Source organism: Solanum stenotomum, chromosome 3 (genome assembly GCF_019186545.1).
Source record: "Solanum stenotomum isolate F172 chromosome 3, ASM1918654v1, whole genome shotgun sequence".
In the NCBI taxonomy this organism is placed as follows: Eukaryota; Viridiplantae; Streptophyta; class Magnoliopsida; order Solanales; family Solanaceae; genus Solanum; species Solanum stenotomum.
In genome coordinates this window covers 9,434,925-9,451,794 of record NC_064284.1, presented here as the reverse complement: position 1 = coordinate 9,451,794, position 16,870 = coordinate 9,434,925, and the positions used below count along the sequence as shown (strand labels likewise).

Sequence of the window (16,870 nt, the reverse complement as noted above, 5' to 3'; positions counted from 1 at the left end):
GTATAAAATATAGTGCATCTTAATTGAGCCATTTAATTTCTTTATTCTGTACACTATATTCTATAGCTGACTATATTTCTCATCAACTTTTTGCTTGAAATATTGATTTAAGTCAGTTACGATATTGCATTAGTTTGTGAAGTCTATATTGTCAAAATCTTTCATAATTTTATCTTTACCATAATGATTGTTGTTACAATGTGATGTAATATTGTATGATATGCAATAGAGGAGATACTATTCTTATCTGAATTAATTGGTCCTTGTATCCTGAGAGAACATATTTTTGGAGGGGTATAAACATTAATGCATGCGCACACACATTGAATCTAGACTTTTAAAGTATATAAAACCTGATGTTAGAGATTTAATCTTCATAACATATGTTGCATTGACACCATTTGATGAACATTTCATTTTGTTGGAACTTAACTGAATCATCATGATTATGTTTCATCTGTTCTTTCAAATTGATGTTTAACAAATAATAGTGAATCTAAATTCATCAACAAGGATTGTGATAGAATGGTAAATACTCCTTCATTCTTAAGGTCTCGGATTACTGATGCAACTTTTACAGATGTAATGTCAATATCTAGTATCTATATAAATTCTTCTTTTTGTTATTGGCCTAACAGAATTATTCCACAAAAAGTTCAATCAACAAGTCTAATTAATGAAACATTATGGGGATCACCTAGGAGGGTTAATTTGACAAGTTCAGCCAATTCGGTATATGAAGATATAGGATACATAAAACCATTATCTTCTTATTGATCTCCCTGGTATTCATACTTCATTGTTTCCTTGTTTTTGCTTTCGAAAAAATTATGCATTTCAATTACCATTTCGGTTGTATTTAGGGATGACAACGGGCTGGGCGGATTTTGTTTCCACCCGCAAAATTTCAACCCGCCCTGCATCAACATTTTCACCTGCGTCCACCCATGACCCAACCCACATGGCCGCATCCACACGCCGCGCAACGCAAGCTAAAGTTTCTATTTATTTTTTTCCACCAAAATTGTATTCAAATTTTAAATTATAATAAGTTCGATAAAAAAAATGAGTTTAAAATGATGCATTATATATGAGATATTCCTTAGCTACATGTGGTGTTATATATATATATAGTACATAACAAAATTTGTTACAGGTAAAACTTTTAATTGCTTAAATTAGCAATTAGTCATCTCACTGTATAAGAAACTACTCACCTAATGATTTTAAAATTTAGACCACTTCATTATAGTCATTTCACTGCACCATTCAGAGCATTAAATAATATGATTTTTCTGGACCATAAACATTAATTACTTTTTCCGTTTCAATTCAAGTGATACAGTTGAAATTTTGAGAGTCAATAATGTATTATTTCTGGGTTTGATTGAAATTTCTTTATATATATTAAATATTTAAGTTATTAATTATTGTTATTCATAGTATTATTTATATAATTTCCAAATCAATAAAATTTTATTTTAAAAAAACTTAAAATATTTATTTACGAATTCACAATCAAAATTTAAAATTTTGAATTTCAAAATTTCAACGATGTCACATACATTTGGATCGAAAAAGTTAATCACATAAATAACTACAATTATATGATTATATAAATTGTAAAAAGGTATGTCAACTGATAAATTATTATATTATTAATATGTTAGGCTGTTTGTGAGGGCTAAAAATAGTTACAGTATAGAATAATAGTTTCAGTTTCTTACTCTCCAGAGCAATAATGAGAAAACCGAGAGAGCAAAAGAACGAATTAAGACAGAATATTGGAAATCCCTAACCCGCCCTGCGTTAAATTAATTTTTTTTAAATTTCAACCCGCCCCCTCTGCTCCTGCATATGTCTAAACCCGCTCCACCTCACACCCGCACCGTTCCATTGCCATCATGTACAAATTTTCGAGTCAGACTAATGTGTTTAGCATAAATTATTCAGTCAATCGTTAACATTATCTGCACTGATTGAACTTACCAATTATGAGGTCAATTTGTTTTATTGTTATCTTGCTCTTTTAATTTGTTAGAACTTAGAAGGATTCAAAAGGGAGGAGGTGAAGCTTCAAGTTGATACATTTGGCAATATAATGGTAAGGGGAGAATCCCTTTTTTTTGTATAATGTGAACATAATGTAATATGCGTGTAATCCCCATAAGCATGTTTTTATTTACTTCTACTTTTCAGGAGACAACTTAAGAGCACTAATTCTGCAAGTTTTGTGAAATTAGGGCAATTTTTCTAAACTTAAGTCTATCTAAACCGAAGAGTTGACCAAAACAAGCTATTATTTGATTCAATTCACCAAAGTAATATGAAACTTTAAAATTTTACAAAACTAGTATAAACGTTGTTGGTAGTAACGTATTAGGCTTTATTTCATTTAAAAAAAATAAACGGACCAAAAATAGTTGGGAGACGGCGTTAAAGAAGATTTACGTTACTAGCAGTAACATTTTAGGCTTAAAACGTTACCATCAGTAACGAGTCTCTGCAAATCTGCCACTTTCGAATCTTTGTACCAAATTTCGTTATTACGAAGCACGTGTTAATGATAAAACATTACTCCTAGTAACGATTCTGTCGAATCAAATCACGTCTCCCAACTGAGAATCTTCGTATGAAATCTAACGTTAAAGTCGTTACTATGAGTCACGTTTTAAGACTAAAATGTTACTTTGAGTAACGATTCTATCGAATCATGTCACCGGGTTCTGAATATGTCTTATTGATTTGATCTGCCAATAAAACGTTACTATACGCTACGTTTTAACTTTAAAACATGACTGACAGTAACAACAAGCTGTTAAAGTGTTCCTTTTACAATTTGACCACGGATCATTAAAAGAAATGGTGGTGTAGAATGTTTAGCACATTCCAATAATTTTCTACAAAGCTTTTGTTTATGTGCCCCATTGTTGAATCAATACTCACAAAATTTTAATAGGTAAGTCTTGTCAATATTTTGTAATGTATTTATAAAACTATATTTTTAATAACTATAATGCATCTTATTTTTGTGTGTATGATTTTTTATGGCTAATTTTGAAGATAACGTGATGATTGCTTTGTATTGGGGTGGTGAAATAATCGCTGAGATGAAGTGAAAGAAAAAGGTTTCTCAAAACCACCATAGTTGTAGATCTGGACTAACCAATGTATTTTAGAAAGTTCCTTTATGTATTTTCTTTTTGTTTGGATGGTGACATTTGTGGATATGAATGAATAAAAGGTCCACGTGACCACAATTCACTTAAAAAAAGAAGAAGAAGATGTGGGTAACGTTTTACACCTAAAACGTTACTCATAGTAATGTTTATTCATTTAACATCGTCAACTCCGTCAGTTTTTGTCCGTTGAATTTTTAAAATAAAAATAACCTAAAGCGTTACTCTGAAGTACGTTTAAACTATTTTTCTAAAAAATTTAAAAAGCATATTAGTTAGGTGAATTGGTTTTAAAAATAACTTATTTTGGTCAAAAATTCATCTAAACCTAACTATTATAGGTATAATTATATTAATACAAAGTGTATAGTGGAAACAATACTCATAATAAAGTGGAATGGAATTCAGAGTTTGGGGATATAATTAGTGGAATTCAAAATGAACTTTTCTAAGCTATAAAGTATAGGCTGAAGGACAACATAGAGCAACGTCTCTGTTAATATGGCTCATTTAACCATGCAATTGAAGTTGTGATTTAAAAAATTGTGTTTGTTTATGATATTTGATCAAAATTTTAATTTTAATTTCAAATCTCAAATTCACCTGAGAGATAGAATTTCAATTTTATGTTTGTGATTTTGTTTGTTTGTATCTATTTTTATTAAAAAAAACCTAATTTTAAATTTTATGATCAGTTTCGTCATTAGATAAATTAAAAGGGATTAGTGTTGTGCTAAAATTTGGAATAATCATTTGCCTTGGAAAAGCTGCGCACAAACTGTTCTGTGAGATGTTTGTCCAAGCATTGCAGTTGTATCGTAACATGTAGTGTGCTGGGTTTGCGTCCAACAAGGTGACATACAACATTGTAATGGAAGATTGTGGTTATCTGGAGCCTATAAACCTCTATGTAATAATGTCAAAATGTGAATAGGATTAATAGCAATAAATGACCAACTATCTTTTTTACTATTTGATTGAAGCAAAGCACAGAATAAAAACATTGCCTTTGTCAAGAGGCTTTGCCTACAGGGTAAAAGAATCGAATAAAAATTTGCAGCATATCGGAAGAAAAGCTATTTGAATATGCTCATAACAAAATAAACAAACTGTTTCATCAATAAAATTATTACACAGTAAGTTCATCCAACAATTAATGGCACATTATGAGCATTACAAAAGAGGGACTAATAGGCCTACTTCAGTTAATTCGGTATACGAAGATATTGAACCTTCTTCCAGCTGGATAGAAGATACCCAAAACCATTATCTTCTTATTGATCTCCCTGGTATACTTTCCTAGTTTAAATCTGCTTTTTTGGTCATCATTTCCATTGTATTTTACAAACATATATTATTCAGTCAATCATTATCAATTATGATGTTTATTTTATTTTTTTAATCTTGCTCTTTTAATCTGTTTAAAGGGTTCAAAAGGGAGGAAGTGAAGCTTCAAGTTGATATATTTGGTAATATAATGGTAAGTGGAGAAAGGAAGGTAAGAGAATATAAATTTATTCGCTTTCAAAAATCAACAAAAGCACCTGAAAAGTCGAAATCTGAGGATACCAGTGTGAGGCTTGAAGACGGGATTCTGTATGTGATCATCCCAAAAGAAGTAGCAGATCAAAACAATGAACACGACGAGACAGCAAATGATAGATCTGGCCATGAAGATGATCAAGAAAAGGATACAGATCAGGAAATAGAAAGTTCGAATGGTGATGTTTCAGAACAAAAAGAAAATAACATACAAGGATTGAGTGAGGATGAAGAATTCAATGATGCAAAAATGGCGAAGAAGAGGCACGAGGGAGGTATAGTGGTAGCAGGAAAAGAAATTCTAAGGAAGAACAAATCAATTGTAATTACAGCAGTGCTTGCATTTTCTTTCGGGGTTTTCATTTCTAAAAAATCTAAGTCAAATAAAAACAATCAAGCTCCGTGACTGGTATTTCTCCCATTATGATCATGTGACAATTACTAATGTAGATAACATATTCGACGTGCAATGGACATCAAGTGTTTGTTGTTCAAAACTGTCATCTAGTTTTGCAAAATGATTTCATAAAATTGCATTTCGAAAATGTATTGGACTTCACAAAAGTAACCAGAAATATTTGCACAACAACTTTATAGGACAAAGCAACAAATATTCAAGTCAATTGGAGGTAACTAGGACTTATTTGATTCTGATTGTAACAAGAGAAAGATGCCCTATATTTCTAAGTTTTTAAAGTTAAATAATAGTACAACTTTATATTATATTTTAGAACTGAAATCTTTATATTTATCAATAAAAAATTTGACAACAACAACCTACTATGTTGCATCAAATGACTAATATCCTATTTACTTAAAAGAACTTTTCCAAATTATATAATAAGACCTGTCATGAGTTGCATTAGATTACCGTTTTGATTGACTTAAAAAAAATACTAGTTTTTAAGTTAAAAATAAAAAATCAAACTTAAATGACTTTTAAGTCAAAAAATAAAAATAAGGGGAGACCTACTTTTGGTTTTTAACTAATTCTTGTAAGTTATTTTTAACCTTGTCAAACACTTTCTAACTTATTTTAAGTCATTTTTTTTTACTTATATTAAGTTATTTTTATATTTGTCAAACACTTGTAGAAGTCAAAAACTGACTTAAAAATAGATTTGACCAATTTTTAAGCGAATCCAAACACCCTTTTTAATTAAGCTTTATGGGCTAATAGAAATTGCAAATGGCAAACCATTGTAAATTGGATAATTTTAGTTTAAACTATAGGTATATGAATCGAAAAATGCTTATATATGAACTTTTTTACCTAATAAATTGGACACTACAACACCAGATGAATTGGGCTTCATGTCATCCAATCCGGCCCATTAGCGTGAAGTGATGCAGTTCAACACTCAGGAGTAAATGACATATATACACAACTGTTATGGAAAGTTAGCAACAAATAGTCCATAATTAAATAGCATTTAATAGACAAAAAAAAAAGAGCACAAATTAGCCCATATTAACAGGCGGCATACTAATAGGGTTTTTTTTTTTTTTTTTTTTTATAATTTTTCTTATGAAACTAACCGCCACACAACATTAAAAACTGAACATGGGTAAACAGTTAACTAAATTATCTTTTATCACATGATTGAATTTTTATCACGTGAATGAACAATCATGTATACAATGCATGCATGTATACATATCCGTGTATTCATTCACTAAAAATGTAAACACTGAATCGAATAATCTTTTATCACATGAATGAGTTTTTATCATTTGAATGAACAATCATGTATACAAAAATTCATGTATACATATCCGTGTATTCATTCACTAAAAATTTGTATAATTCTTCCTTCAGTGTGTAAATGAGGATTGCACTTGGAAATTAAAATGCTCAGCATTACACAAGTCAAAAATATTCAAAGCATGACTAAAATTTGAAGGTTTGGGTGGAGATTCAATAAAACCAGAATCAAAATCTCCTTTTTTAGGAATAATTCTAGGATTTTTTTTCTGAACCGTGGCAATTGATACCCACAATCAATTACTATCTCCTTAATTTTCGCCCAAATATAAAAACTTTCAACTTGAAAAATTAAAAAACCAAGAAAAAAACTAACAACAATATAAAAAGTGAAGACATGCAAATCTTCTAGAGAAGATATAACATCAACTTCTAACACTTTTGTTTAAAAGGATTGAAGAAGAATGATATAAATGTTTACATTATCAATAAATATTCATCAATCAAAGAAAACGTGTATATGAGAAAAGAGGAGAAAAAAAAAAGAAAACAAAGTCTCACTTCCTAATAAAACTGCAACATGCTGTCACCAACTTAAAAAATAATTAATTTAAATATAAATTACTTCCCATATATTAACGTGGGCCAAAAGGGCCAAAATATGCCAATTTTAATTTTAAAAAACCTTTTTTTTGTTATAAAAATAAAAAGGGTCTATATGTTGCCAATTAGTTAAAAGAGAGTAGATGCTGTGCCATTTTTTCAATTCCCAGCCACACTTTACATTTGTTCCTCATCCTCATAAGGAAAGTATAAACACCAGAAGTGAGTTTTAAAGAGGAAAAAGTGTCCATGGCTTCTTCCTTGCTTCTCTCTCCTCTTTCTTGCCAGACTCTTGCTAATAATCGCGAACTGGGCTCTCGTATTGTACTCCATAAATCAACTTTCCTTCCCATCCCCAATTTCTTCTTTTCAGCATCTCTTCATCTTCATAGTCGCAGCAGACCGAACGCCGGCGTTCGAGGCTATTCTTACAGGTCTCCAGTAGCCCAGTCTTTCGACCATATACCCACACAGTTCAGACAAGAAAATCTCAAAGATGGACGTAAGTGCCCTTATCCAATTCTCAAAATTCCATTACGCAACCCTAACTTCGCACATCAGTTTGTATTGAAATGAAATGCTTCTGATTATTTACCTGACCCCAACTAGCTTGGGGATTGAGATTTTGTTAATTGAGATTATTTATCTCGGGAACACTTTTTTTTTTTGAAGGTTTAGAATTTATATTTTCCATCTTGTAAATCTTCCTAGGCCTCATTTGTTTTATAATCATTTTTATCAAGTTAAGAAAATCTCAATATGAATATTTTGAAGTGAATTAAAAGTTAAATGTTTTAATCTACAACAATAATATACCAAGTGGTATATATACCACGTGGTTTGGTGAGGATAGAGTGTATGCTAACCTTACTCCTACCTGTAGAGAGGTCGTTTCCGGAAAACCCTCGGCTCTAGTGAAGAAAAACAAAGTAGTAATGGAAAGGAAGAATGTCAGTGAAGAATAGAAAGGCAACATTTTGGAAAAGTTTGAGCAGCATAGTAATCACAAAGATAAAGGGGAAGAGAACGAGAGAATTACTTTATTGGTGTCTTTGGTAGGAAGGAAAATGTGCTCCTACAAAACAAGTGATTTTCTTACTTATTTCTTGTTGTTCGGTTAGTAAGAAGAAAATATTGTTCGAAGAGCATTTGAATATAATTTAGTCAAATACTATGACACCGAACCTGGACCCTCACTATTTAACACGAACTTGGACCCGACCCAAACTGAACCCAACACCGACCCGAAACATGACCCAAGCTCGGGATCCGATCCTAACATCGACCCCGACTTAGAACTTGATCTTTGACCCCACCCTGGCCTAACCTTGCCCCGACAACCAACCCCAACCACGACCTTGACCCCAAATCAAGATCTAAGATTCAACCCCAAGCCAGGACCCGACCTTGACACCAAGTCGGGGTTGGGTAGAGTTTTGAGTTCGGGCTGGGAATCAAGTCGTCAAGGTTGGAAGTCGGGTCGGGTGGTAAGGTTGAAAGAGAGTTTTGGAAAATCTTTTCCTTTATGTAGGGAATTCATTTTCCTTAAATTGGAGGAAAATAAGTCCATTTGGAAAACATTCTCTAAACATTTTAAGTGATCCAAACATTTCTGTAAAGTGTTCTCCTTCATATTGAACACGCCCTATGTGTTTTCAAGTGGGAAAAGAATGTATATTTCAGAACTCTATGGTCGTCATTCAAGTGAATGGTATTTGTGGAATGGTTCTTTGCACTCTTACTGCAGTTTCCTTGTTCTTCTCTACTCCAATTTTTCAATTTACTGTGTTCATTATGTTTATATCTTCTTTTTTACTATTATTTGTGAAGATTCTGCTCTTAATCATGTATACTATCTTTTTGTAGTACTGAACAACTATAAGAATGCCCCTCAGTATCTTTACGGCCTTTCTCCGTCACAGATGGATATGTTCATGACAGAAGATAACCCAGCCCGGCGACAGTCAGGAAGTGTCACTGAAGTAAGTTCTTTTTTATACCATTTCTTAATTGGTTTCCATGTATTTTAATGGCTTTATGATGTCAGGTGTGTTAAATTTGTTTAAATATCCCATTGCCAAGTCTGCCTTCTTACAAAAAAGACATTTAATATATTTTGATTACAGGAGAGTATAGCTTCATCCCATAACTATCTGAAAAATGGTGGAATGTGGAGTATGTCAGACATGAATAAACGGGGCCCTTCAACATGCAGCATGAGCGTCAGCATGTACGGAGGAGGAGGAGGAGCAAGATCTGATAGACCCCCAACTGCGCCTCCTGATTTGCCATCTTTGCTTTTAGATGCTAGAATTGTCTATCTGGGCATGCCTGTATTAACCTTTTCCTAGATCTTGCCTCCCTTTAAGTGGTTGCATGCATTTTACATTTGCACTGTTCTTATTCTGATTCTCATATTGGTTTAGCGTTGGATTGCCACAGATTGTAGAAGCTGTTACAGAGCTTATTGTTGCACAGTTTATGTGGTTGGATTTCGACAATCCAACAAAGCCCGTATACCTATATATAAATTCATCTGGTACCCAGGTAAGACAGTTTGCCTCCAATTTAATTTCTCCGAATAAATTTAGTTTCTGGAACAAGGTAAGATGAGAAGTGTAGAATGATTCATCAAGCTATTCTTTCATTTTGGTAGCGTATATAATTGGAGGATAAGATGAGTTATCAAAGACAGTGATAGGGAGGGTTGGATGATTGATCTTAGGATGACACATGGTGGCAATTGCACGTAGGGATCTGGGAGTCTTATTTGTCTACCAAATAATAATAACCTCACATGCAAATGAATTATGAATAATAACCTTGAAAATGTTTGTATCCATCTGCATTCTTGCATACATTTTATACTCAAAGATGTCCATGCATCATAATATTAATCTCAGAGGAAGATATATGTTGTACGAGTCGTGCCAGTGAAAACTTCAGATATTGTTACCATGCATATGTATATGCATTAATACAGTATTCATATACACAAATAATTTATTACTATGTATAAATGTTGTATGCATCTACACATTTTTGAGACGTGGTCTACATGCAATACATAATATTTTTTCTTTCTGAAGAAGTTATGTATTGCATAATCCACATTTCTGTACTAGATATGTACTTGCTGCATCATATGTCTGCACAAGACGGTACATTCTTCCTGAAGTAAGGATAACATAATTGGTTTTGCTCATTATGATTTATCTGGCTTTCAAATTCCAAACATAAAATGGGATCACTGATTTGCTACTCCAGAGAATTATCTCACACTAGCCAAATGCAATAGAGGATGTGTTCCCTGGGCTGAAGTCATCCAAGAATCATAAAAAATCCACGTCATCCCATTTGTTGACCGAACATATACTTAGTTAATATTTCCCTGCTGCTGCTGATGTACTCTTGCTTTTCCCAGAATGAGGAAATGGAGACTGTCGGTTCTGAAACAGAGGCATATGCCATTGCTGACATGATAGGAGTAAGTATCTCTAGACTTTTATGTTTACTTATGTTTGTCGTGATATTGAGTTTAATGTTTGAACTTATGTTTTATGTTTTTCATGATATTGAGTAAGTATCGCAGTTGAGTTTTAGAACAAATAATGAGAAATTGAACAAAGCCACCCTTAGTCTCCATAACAGTAAAACATCAATGGGTGAACAATTTGATGGATCTTATCTATCTATATGTTTCCCAAGACTGAGATCTTTATTCATCTGACTTATTACTTGTGTGTTTTTAATTGTCACTAGTACTGCAAATCAGATGTATATACAGTAAACTGTGGCATGGCTTTTGGTCAAGCAGCAATGCTTCTGTCACAAGGAAAGAAAGGGTTCCGTGCTATGCAGCCACATTCATCTAGTAAGGCTCAACTTTTCACCCTCAGTATCTTGATTCTCAAATTGGCAACTGTATGATCATATGATCTTCTCTGTTTCTAATTCATAATTGGTACCAACGATAGACGGGAGCCACATATATTTGCTTAAGGGTGTGTATCTATAACAGCACGACGAACTGAATCACTATTTAACTTGACACGTCCATGGTGTGAGGATGGTTTCTAAAAAATTCTTCTCAACTGTACTTTCACACAAGTGCTGTTTATCAAGGGTTTTTGAGCGTAGACAGAAGTTGCTATACTTCACTCACTTTAGGGATAAGACAGAAGTACCCCCTAGACTATGATCGAAATTTCAGAGACACGCCTTAACTAAACTAAGGTTCTATTACCCCATGAACTCATTTTTTTTTGTAATTTTGTACACCTTTTGGCTTACATGGTACACTCCGTGTCTCCACTCTGTTGAGGCACGTGGGAGATATTTGGAGACCACGTAGGACAAAAAGGTGTCCAAAATTACAAAAAAGGAAAATGGGTTTTGTGGGGGTGGGGGGTGGGGGGTTAATAGGGCCTTTAGTTTAGTTAAGGTGTGTCTCTGGAAGTTCGATCATAGTTTAGGGGGTACTTGTGCCTTATCTCTTCATTTTATAATAACTTTCCGTAGTTCATCTATTCTATACTACTTCCTTCATTTCCTCCATCCTCCTTATATTTGATTTCCTTTTTTATTTTTGTGTTGGTGGGAGGGGTTTAGGTTAGAAGCAGAACAATTTTTTTTGGTGACTCATGATAACTATCATTTATGTACATTCAAAGGCCTCCACACTCTCATGCCTGCCAAATTTATTCTAGTTTTCAGTTTTTACTGCTTTCGATATTCACACTATTGATGGATTGCAGCAAAATTGTATTTACCTAAGGTCAGCAAATCCAGTGGAGCACCGATAGAGATGTGGATAAAGGTTGTTCTTTCTCTCTAGCTATGTCCATGTGTATATGTGCATCATAAGCACTTACGAAATTGCTCGTTGAAGTATAATTTGCACATATGGATCACATAAGGTATACAATGTGTATGGTGACATCTGCCTATCCAGGTCTGTCATTTGTCACTAAAGTATTCTGCTACTTTGCCTCCACAGGCCAAAGAACTAGAATCAAACTCAGAGTATTACCTTGAACTATTATCACAAGGAACTGGAAAACCAAAGGAAGAAATTAAGAAAGATATCCTACGCCCTAAATATTTCAGGGCACTAGAGGCCATTGACTATGGCCTCGCAGATAAGATTATTAGTTCAAGTGACGATGCATTTGACAAACGGGTAAATTTACTTTGAGATATTTTCCAATTACCATGCTGGCTTTCTTGTTTCATGCTGTTCACATTGATTTTTTGTAATCAGAACTATGAAGAGATGCTCCTCCAATCTAGAGCTATGTCGAGACCAGGTGGACCAGGTGCTCAAGCTGCTCCCTCCGGGTTCAGGTGAATGAAAGAGTGATAATGGTCCTGAACTTTCAGAAACAACTGATGTTCCTGTCTAGTTCTGAGGAACAAAGTGGCTGGTTATTTTTCTGTGCACCCATGGAATAAAACTGGGTATATGATTTTACGACTATTGTGCACAGGTTTGTGAAAAGTTCTTACAATGCCAATTGTGTGTACCAGTATAGAATCAGATAGTGATAGTGGATGGTATAAATGAATTTAAAGTTGTGTCATTTTTCTTTACCTTGTATCGGACCATTTGTCACTTCATGGTCGATTATCGTATTCGTAGCTTGAAAGTTGCCAATGGTATCTGGTAAATTTTACCTACTATTGAATTGTAACTTACAAGCTGAGTGTCTTATGGTTTATCTATTGTGGACAAATCATACCAATTTTTGGTCATTGCATAAACCCGACTTTCAAGTTTTTCAAGCATGTACGGTGTAGCATTCTTTAATTAAAAAAAAAAAAAACGAGGGTAAATACAATCTCTCTAATTCAACCTCAACTATAAGGAGGAAAAATTGCTCACCAATCGTTATCTGCCATGTGTTAAATTCATTTAATTTCATATTTTTATTTATTTTTCTCTACTTATTTCATTTTAAGTTGCATTAAATTACCGTTTTGATTGACTTAAAAAAAAATACTATAGTTTTTAAGTTAAAAATAAAAAATAAAACTTAAATGACTTTTAAGTTAAAAAATAAAAGGGAGACTTACTTTTGGTTTTTAACTAATTATTTTCAGTTATTTTTAATCTTGTCAAACATTTCTTAACTTATTTTAAGTCATTTTTTTGACTTATTTTAAGTTATTTTTATATTTATCAAACACTTATAGAAGTCAAAAACTGACTTAAAAATAGATTTGACAAATTTTTAAGCGAATCCAAACATCCTCTTAGATGGTGGCTTATCCATGAAGTAAAAATACCAAATTAAGTACACAAATTATATGAAAGTATAAAACGTTCTATCGAACCATAAACATATGAAAAAGTCAAATAAAATCAACATCAATTACATATACATAGAAAGTCAAATAAAATTCAACATCAATTACATATACATAGAAAATAATTCTAATCATATATAAATAGTGAAACTCGATCTTGCCTGACTCCATCCTTGATTATAACAACAATTTTGTTAAAATAGTTGGCATTTCAATCAGAAATCCAGAGTGGTAACTAATTTGGTTGTACCGTCGTTAGTATTAATTTTTTGGTTAATCTGTCATTAGTTATTAATTATACAAGGGAGGATAACTCGTTAATACTGATTATTAATTAGAAATCAAGTTAAGTTTGTATATTTCATTAATTAGTACATATAACTAACTTGTTAATACTGATTTTTATCGTATATTTGGTCTCCATTTATTTATGTTTCTGCTCTTTTTGGTTTTATGTACCATCTTAATATATTTTTTCTGAATCAATTAATTTTTTTATTTTATTTTTATTTTTTAATCCACGAAAAAAAATGAGTTAATCTTTTGGAGATAACTTTATAGTTTTGCATCTACAAAAAGTTATAAATGTGAATATTTCTTTTTCTATATTATTGTAACAATTTTTGTTTAATTCTTTTTTTTAAATTTTTTTATATTTGTAAAGTTTCACAAGTGGGATATGGGGAAGGATTGAAGGTGAAACATTGAAAACCTTACCTCGTGGAAATAGAGAAACTATTTTTAATATATTTTCGAATTAAAATAAAATATATCCATGCAGTTTGGAAAGGTGATACCATGTAATTAGTACTTCCTCTGTTTATATTTATTTATCCATGTTTGACTAGACAAATTCTTAAAAAATAATAAATATAAGTATAATTATAATATAGCACTTGTAATTTAAGTGATTAATGTTGGAAGTAATTTGAAGTACTTAATGATAAAGGGCAAAATATGTACTCCCTCCATTTCATACTAATTTAATTTTTGAGATATTTTTTATTTTTCAAATTAACTTAATTGTTCAGTTTTCAAGACTACTTTTAGAGTGTTTTTCCAATTTTACCCTTCATTAGTTAGTATTGGAATTAGTGATTATTTTAATCATACATTTGACAATAATTAATAAGGGTAAAAATGGAAAATTAGGTTCAATTTATGTCTTAAATCTACTTTTCTTAAAGGGTGTGAAACACTTCAAAAATTAAATTAATATGGTAAGGAGGGAGTATAAAATAGTAAATTATTTCCTAGTTAGTGAAGTCTAGGAACCAGCTTGATTTTGATTTGTCAAAGATTAGTATGACCATGTGTTGACAAACTCAAAAGTTCTTATTCTGGATTCTCTTGATGGTTATTTGAATCTTATATGACATTAATCTTTTTAATCATTTTGGTTCCGTGTCTTACAAAGCTGGAGAATTGCATCTCTATACTCTTTTTAACTCTTCGTATGCATTTAAACGATTTAAATTTTTGAATACGTTCTTGTTAAGACTTTGGAAATCTACTATGAAATGAACTTTTGTATTGCCTTTTCTGGTAAGATTGATGCTTGACAGAACATTATGTATGCTTCTGAATTCTGATGACTTCAAATTCTATTTATTATAATACATGATATGATTGAAGAACATTATGTCAATCAAACTGCGATTTGCCTACTCTCTACGTTCTGTACCACTTGTAAATGTATAAACACACACTATGATGCGCTGTAAATTTCATTAGCTACTACAAAGCATTGCGCAATACAGATTTCTCATGGTATCAGCTTTTCTTTCGCTATAATTCTTGACTGTTTTAGAAGCCAAATGACATAAGGTTCCAACTCGCTTTCAGCCTCTTCACTTCACCATCTCATTGCTTCAGTCTCCATTAAACTCAATCCCTCTAGTTATACAGGTAGTGACAGACAGTGATGATAGGGAGGCCGGAATTAAGCAAAGCACAAAATAAAAACATTGCCTTTCTCAATTGAATTGAAGCAAAGTATAGAATAAGAACATTGCCTTTCTCAAGAAGAAATATAGGTTTTGTGTGTTGCAGGGTAAAATAACAGAACAAAAATTTGCAGGATCTTGCAAGAAAAGCTATCTGAATATGCTCATAATAAAATAAACAATATAACACCATTCAGGCTAAATTTTCTTATTTCTGGCAATTATATATATGTAACAATTTCAATTGCAACAGAACACATTATTACACAATAAGTTCATCCAACAAGTCTAATTAATGTCACATTACGGGGATCACAGAGGAGGGACTAATTTGACAAGTTCAGCCAATTCAGTATATGAAGATATTGAACCTTCCTCCGGTTGGATAGAGGATGCGGAAAATCATTATCTTCTCATTGATCTTCCTGGTATTCATACTTCATTATTTCGCTTTCGATAAAAATCTGCTTTTCAGTTATCATTTCGATTGTAATTTGCAAATTTTCGAGTCAGGGTAATGTGTTTTAACATAAATTTGTTATTCAATCATTATGAACTTACCAGTTATGAGGTTAATTTATTTTGTTAGAAGGATTCAAAAGGGAGGAGGTGAAGCTTCAAGTTGACACATTTGACAATATAAAGGTAAGTGGAGAAAGGAAGGTAGGCGAATATAAATTTATTCGCTTTCAAAAATCAACGAAAGCACCTGAAAAATCGAAATCTGAGGATACCAGTGCAAGGCTTGAAGACGGGATTTTGTTTGTGATCATCCCAAAAGAATTACCAGTAAACAATGAACGCGACGAGGCAGCAATTGCTAGCTCTGGTCATGAAGAGAATCAACAAGAGGAAATTGAAAGTTCGAAAGGTCATGAAACAGAGGAAAAAGAAAATGATAAAGAGGGATTGAGTAGGGACGAAGAATTTCATGATGCAAAAATGGCGAAAAAGTGGCACGAGGTTTATCTAGTTGCAGCAGGAAAAGAAATTCTGAAGAACAACAAAACAATTGTAATTACAGCATTGCTAGCATTTTCTTTCGGGGTTTACGTTTCTCAAAAATATCAGTCAAGTAAAATCGATTAAGCTTCATGACTAGTCATTCTCCAATAATCCAATTACTTATGTACATAACATATTCAACGTGCAATGAACATCAAGTGAACCTACAAATAAGTTTGTTGTTCAAAACTATCATTTAATTTTGCAAAATGATTTCAAAAAATTACATTTCTAAAATGTGGTGCACTTTACAAAAGTAACCAGATATATTGGCATAACAGCTTTATAGGACAAAGCATAAATATCCAAGTCAATTGGAGGTAACTTGGGACTTATTTGATTCTGATTGTAACAAGAGAAAAATACACTAGAATAAGCATAAGTTCAAAGTTGAATTTTATCTTAAAGGGACCTGATTCCTCGTGAAATCTATCCATCAATACAGAAAAGGCACAAACTGTTTATACTTATTACTTTATCCCGATTCGTTGAAGGAAAAATTGTTGGGTAAGTAAACAACGTCTCATATTGATAGTTAAAAAAATGATACATAAAAAGTGCGCCTATTGTAGAAAATCGTG

The 16,870-nt window shown here is 32.3% G+C and overlaps 3 protein-coding genes across 4 annotated transcripts; all 3 read left to right on the top strand.

The window, feature by feature from the left end:
* Window positions 1–4,335: 4,335 nt before the first annotated feature.
* LOC125859896 (22.0 kDa heat shock protein-like) lies at window positions 4,336–5,153 on the top strand. Its single transcript, XM_049539746.1, has 2 exons — window positions 4,336–4,468; window positions 4,607–5,153. The coding sequence occupies exons 1-2, from the start codon at window positions 4,336–4,338 to the stop codon at window positions 5,125–5,127; spliced, it is 654 nt and encodes a 217-aa protein (XP_049395703.1). The 3' UTR covers window positions 5,128–5,153.
* Window positions 5,154–7,210: 2,057 nt separating this feature from the next.
* Window positions 7,211–12,621, top strand: LOC125859895 (ATP-dependent Clp protease proteolytic subunit-related protein 1, chloroplastic-like). Its single transcript, XM_049539745.1, has 9 exons — window positions 7,211–7,531; window positions 8,896–9,011; window positions 9,156–9,362; window positions 9,472–9,576; window positions 10,454–10,516; window positions 10,792–10,903; window positions 11,787–11,848; window positions 12,029–12,211; window positions 12,293–12,621. Exons 1-9 carry the CDS (start codon window positions 7,279–7,281, stop codon window positions 12,377–12,379), a joined length of 1,188 nt encoding a protein of 395 aa, XP_049395702.1. The 5' UTR covers window positions 7,211–7,278; the 3' UTR covers window positions 12,380–12,621.
* Window positions 12,622–15,541: 2,920 nt separating this feature from the next.
* Window positions 15,542–16,661, top strand: LOC125859897 (22.0 kDa heat shock protein-like). 2 transcript variants are annotated; one of them, XM_049539747.1, is made up of 2 exons: window positions 15,542–15,712; window positions 15,874–16,661. In XM_049539747.1, the coding sequence occupies exons 1-2, from the start codon at window positions 15,580–15,582 to the stop codon at window positions 16,371–16,373; spliced, it is 633 nt and encodes a 210-aa protein (XP_049395704.1). In that variant the 5' UTR covers window positions 15,542–15,579; the 3' UTR covers window positions 16,374–16,661. The 2 variants fall into 2 exon arrangements, with proteins under 2 accessions (XP_049395704.1, XP_049395705.1); XM_049539748.1 differs by having other exon boundaries at window positions 15,545–15,712; window positions 15,877–16,656.
* The last annotated feature ends 209 nt before the right edge of the window (window positions 16,662–16,870 follow it).